This window comes from Vicia villosa, linkage group LG2 (assembly GCF_029867415.1).
Source record: "Vicia villosa cultivar HV-30 ecotype Madison, WI linkage group LG2, Vvil1.0, whole genome shotgun sequence".
NCBI lineage: Eukaryota > Viridiplantae > Streptophyta > Magnoliopsida > Fabales > Fabaceae > Vicia > Vicia villosa.
In genome coordinates this window covers 187,480,105-187,485,800 of record NC_081181.1, presented here as the reverse complement: position 1 = coordinate 187,485,800, position 5,696 = coordinate 187,480,105, and the positions used below count along the sequence as shown (strand labels likewise).

The window sequence follows — 5,696 nt, the reverse complement described above, 5'->3', positions numbered from 1 at the left end:
GACATTATGACAGAGCTGTTTTGAATATTCAATCTCAAAGCCAATAGATTATGTCAAAAAACCCTTCTTATGTTCAAAATCATGCAATGTTTGGAAAGAATATGGAGGTGGATAATAGTAAGAAGGACTTGCAAATTTGTTCACGGTCCAAGAGGGTAAAATTTAAGAATGTGAGTGATTTTGGAGGAGTATTAAATAAGGGTGCTCTAAGGAATTTGAGTAAAATCAAAAGGAAGGGACAAGACAATTCTTTGTTGAATCCATTGGTTAGGAGTAAAGTTGTTTTTGTTCCGATGTCACAGAAACCTGCTTTCAATTCTGTCTACGCATTTTTCGAGTCTGCCAGTATTAGCTGGGGGTCAGGGACGGTGGAATATGGGGATCAAATCGAAAACTCTGATATACGTAGGAATAATTCAAAACAGTGGGAGTTTTTAGATGGTGAGATTTGGGATAAATTATGGTCGACAATTGAAACTTTGGGAGTGGTGGATGGGGAAGGTAAAAAGAGTTTCATGAAGAAAATAGAGAAAGTGGTAAATGCGGACAAGAATAGGAAGGTAGGAGAGAAAGAGAATTCAAATTGTTTTTGTAACACCTTTCTAAACCCCACGACAATTATATAAAAATTCAAAGTAAAACATAAAAACAAGGGTGTCACAATTAAAGTAACTTAATTTATCATAAGTCAATTGTTATGCTACACTTAGGAACAAATCATCAATTATCATATCATGTTTCTACACAGCGGAACATTCTTCAACGGATAAGCATAACATCATCTATGCAATATTCCACAAAATAAATCCAAAACAAATAGATAGAATTATAATCAAAACTTTATACTAGTGTTCCCTCAGTGTTACAATATCAGAGCATGACACCGACTCGAACCAGCTAGCATAACGGATAAACTCTGCGAGTCATCCTCACCGAGCACTAATGCCGCTACACCTCAATCTGAAAAATGTCAACAAGTAAGGGGGAGTCTCATTCTCAATTAATCAGTGTTATGCACTCATAAGCAATAAAACATCATAATATATCATTCACTCAATTTGGCATATATTTAGATATTCAATTTAAATATAACACCAAACATAACACTGAAATCAACTTAATCATGTTATGACAAAGATGCATATGACCAACTGACACTATGCATGTGGTACCAATAATCCGTGGAATTAATCCACCTGACCGATCTACGCCTCACGAGATACGGCCCACCGACACAAATTCCGCACAATGGGAATTATGTCCACCATCGATCCAAACATCACGGGGATCCATCACCAAATGCATATGAATGAATGCACACATATAACATACTTAAAAACATCACCGATCCGATGCACCGCATCGTCTCACCATAACTCACCATAGTTATCACCAACAAGTATGTACATGTATCATGCATCATTCAAAACAAATCAATCATCATCATACGATCACAACAATCACCACATGATCAAAATGAATAATGTCATCACCAATAACTCACCAAAGCAACACCGAATGATATATTCGGTTTCAACATCATCTACAATTATATCAATATAATTCACACCTCATATAACGTTAAAATCACAGTTATATCATTACAACCTCACCACATTGTCACATTAACCAAATCATGCACAATCACTAAATTATTTACACAATCATCCCAATAATAATAATTACAATTCGTCCATCATCACACCGAAACATTGCCATATCTACGCAATTCCACATATGCACAATGTGTATCACCAAAGCAATTAAATAAATTTTAAAATAATTCGGGCCACCGCCCATCTCACCAATTCATCATATAAAATATTTAATTTGCTTTACAACGCCCAAAACGACACTAAGAAAAGATACACGGATCTAAAGATACGCTATTTTAAAGTTTAGAAAATTTTCTGCGCAGCAGGGTCCGCTCAGCGGACCACCAGCGACCCTTAACAGAAACGGACTACGTTGGGACCTCCGCTCTGCGGACGTGCGATTTTGCAGATTCGCTGCTCTGCGACAGACCTGCAATTTCACACTCCTTTCACCCAAAATCGATTCTAAACATCATTTACAGACATACAGTTATCATGAACATCATCAGATATCATCAAACATCAAATAAACATACTATTAATCATCAATTCATACAAATTCATCAAGTTTCCCTAAACCTAACAATTTCAAATCCCGATATACCCAATCGAATCGAATCATACGTTAATCCATCCTATTATCCATAACCTCATAATAGAAATTAACCGGAAGAGTCCCCCCTTACCTTAGCCAAGAATCTGGACTTTTCTCCTTCTTCTCCATCAAACCCGTAAGCCCTTTTTCTCCAAATTCAGCAAGAATCTCCAATCTTAAAACTCGCTAATCTCCCTCATCAAGAACTTCCCTGACACGAATTAATATATCAAATCAAAGAAAATTTGGTGTAGAATCCGAATCTTCAAGAATTACCTGATTTGGAGCTACGAGCAGAAAGTTATGACTCATTTTGTGAGGACTGCACCATGAATACGAAAATGGTCTTGTCCATGAGTTCTTCTTCTCTCCCTCTTAGGTTTTCCCCTTCTATTTCTCAATTTACTCTCATTTCCTTTTTTTATGAAAATATAACTTATTTAATAATGGGCTCAACAACTTAACATCCCCTCATTACTAAATACCACACTTAGCCCAAAGGCTAATCTTTCATAATTCCTCCAATTAGTTCAACGAAAATACTAAATAATTCTAAATAATAATTTAATTTCCGATTAAATTAAAATTAGAAAGTATGGGGTGTTATTGTTTTTACTGATCATAGGTACCTTCTATATTAGGGGGGAGGGGACGCTCTTAAAAGGAGAAGAATAAGTTCAATGATTAAAAATGGTGGAGCAGATGTGTTTTTGATCCAAGAAACTAAGTTGACAAATATGCAAGAATTTTGTGCAAAAAGCTTGTGGAGTAATATTGCTATTGGCTATTCGTTCACTAACTTAATCGGATTATCAGGTGGGTTAATAACTTTATGGAAGGAATAGGAGATGGAGATGTTACATAGTTTCAAAGGAGAAGGTTTTATTTGGGATAAAAGTCTCTTGGAAGAATCATCTTCATTACATTGTTATTGTTTACTCGTCTTGTATTCTAAGTAAGAAGAAAGAGTTGTGGGGTAAACTGTTGGAGTTGAAGGAGGCTGATAGGGATGGTGGGTGGATAATTGAAGGTGACTTTAATGCTATTAAGCACCAAAGAGAAAGGAAAGGGAGATCGTTGAACGATAATAATATTGGAATGAATCTTTTTGCGGACTTTGTTGCGAAAAATGAGTTAGTGGATACCCCTTGCAGAGGAAAGAAGTTTTCATGGTATAGCGGTGACGAAAAATCTATGAGTCATACTGATCAATTTCTTTTGTCGGATTCTATTGTGAATAGATGGTGTGTGATTGGTCAAATAATAGGACCTAGAGACATTTCGGATCATTGTCCCGTTTGGCTTGTCTTGGATAATAACAATTGAAGTCCTAAACCATTCAAGTTCAATAATGAATGGTTCTCTCTCAATTCTTTTATTCCGTTTGTGGATAAGGAGTAGAAAGAGATTAAGGTGGAAGGTAGAGGAGACTTTGTTTTGAAAGAAAAACTTAGACTTCTAAAAGAAAGACTAAAGTGGTGGAATAAGGTTGTGTTTGGAAATATAGATTTGGAAGTGGAGGAGAATGTGAGGGCTATTAATTTTGGGGATGAGCGCTTAGAAGTTGAATTAGAAGATAATCATTCTGATATCTTGTTAAATCGGAAGGAGGCAACAAGTATATTTTGGTTGAAATTGAGGATAAAAGAAAACATGTTTGCTCAAAATTCAAAAGTTAAATGGCTAAAGGATGGTGATTGTAATAGTAGTTTATTTTAATAGACTATCAAGGAGGGAAGAAAACATAATCATATTGGTCTTATTATTACATTGGGTTATTTACTTGAGTTGGTTGTGGATGTGAAGGAGGAGGTATGGCGCCACTTTTCAAATAACTTTGTGGAACGGAGCGATTGAGAATAGTGTTAGAAGGGATTTCTTTCAATTGTATTAATATGGAGTAGAGGTTTGGTCTTGAAAGTCCCTTCTAAGATGAGGAGATTAAAGATGATATATGGGGTTGTGGGATTTCTATGAGTCTGGGTCTGGATGGGTACAGTTCATTAATAAATGTTGGTCTTTTCTTAAAAAGGACTTTATTCGCTTCTTTAATTGCTTTCATTCCGGAGTGTGTTGTCTAAGGCGGTGACTTCTTCTTTTTTGACTTTGATCTCGAAATCTCCAAATCTGTATCGTTGGACGATTATAGACCTATTTGTTTAGTAGGTTGTATGTATAAAGCGATTGCGAAGCTTTTGGCGGGAAGATTAAAAGGGTGTTGAGCTCCATTATTTCTCCGTGTCAAAGTGCTTTTGTGTCGGGAACACAATTACTTGATGGAGTTTTGGTGGATAATGAATTCGTAGATTATGCCAAAAAGGAGGGGAGGATTTTCTTCTTTTTAAAGTGGACTTCAAAAAGGCGTACGATAAAGTGAATTGTAATTTTTTAAGACTTAAGATGGATAAAATAGGGTTTGGATCGGTTTGGAGAAGATGGATGGACCTTTTGATTTTCCAAAGCAAAATGTTTGTGTTAGTTAATGGTAGTCCTACTAATGAGTTTGAGGTGGAGAAAGGTTTGAGACAGGGAGATCCTCTTTCATCTTTTCTTTTTGTTTTGGTAGCGGAGAAATTAACGGGGTTAGTGAGGAAGTCTTTAGAGATTGGGGAGTATTATGGTTTCGCCATTAAGGGTTGGTGTATTATCGATATTCTTCAATTTGTGGATGATACTTTGTTGATTGGGGAAGGTTCTTGGAAGCATGTGTGGTCTATCAAATCGGTTTTGAAAGCCTTTGAATTAGTTTTGGGGCTTGATATTAATTATCACAAGAGCAAGTTGATTGGCATTAGTACTAATAGCAACTTTGTGGAAGCCGCATCGTATGTTCTTTCTTGTAGGGTGGAAGCTGGTAACTTTATTTTTCTATGTATTTTGATTGGTTCCAAACCGAGGAAGTATTCGACATGGATCCCTATTTTGAACAAGATGAAGAAACATTTATCAGATTAGAAAAATCGATTTCTTAATCTTGGTGATAGGATTACTCTCTTGAAGTTGATTCTCTGCTTTCTAACTATCTTTACTATATTTTTCTATAAAATGTCGACGAAGGTGGTTAAAGAGTTTACGAGTACAAGGCAAATTTTTATGGGGCGGTTTAGAAGGCAAGTGAAAGATTCATTGGGTGAGTTGGAAGAAGGTGTGTCTCCCTCTTGAATTGGGGGGGGGGGGGGGGGGGTTAGGTATTAAAAATATTTTTGACTTTAACTTAGCTCTCCTTAATAACTGGAGGTGGAGAATTTTGCAAGGCAAAGATAATCTTTGGTATGATTTGTTGAGAGTTTGTTATGGTGATATTTCCATGAAGGTGTTTTGTGGTGATATTAATGGTAAAGTTCTACTTTCTCAATCTATTTGGTGGAAGGATATTATCAAGATAAGTTCCTTCTCCTTTAAAGATCCTATGGTGGCTTTTTGTAAATTTGATATTGGTAAAGGTTTTAATACTCCTTTTTGGGAAGCTATTTGGATGGAGGAGTCTAACTTAAGGGAGGAGTTTT

General features: G+C 36.0%; 1 protein-coding gene across 1 annotated transcript; it reads left to right on the top strand.

Moving 5' to 3' along the window:
- The first annotated feature begins 4,590 nt into the window (after positions 1–4,590).
- LOC131650891 (uncharacterized mitochondrial protein AtMg01250-like) lies at positions 4,591–5,145 on the top strand. The gene has a single exon (XM_058920594.1). It carries the CDS (start codon positions 4,591–4,593, stop codon positions 5,143–5,145), a length of 555 nt encoding a protein of 184 aa, XP_058776577.1.
- Positions 5,146–5,696: the final 551 nt, after the last annotated feature.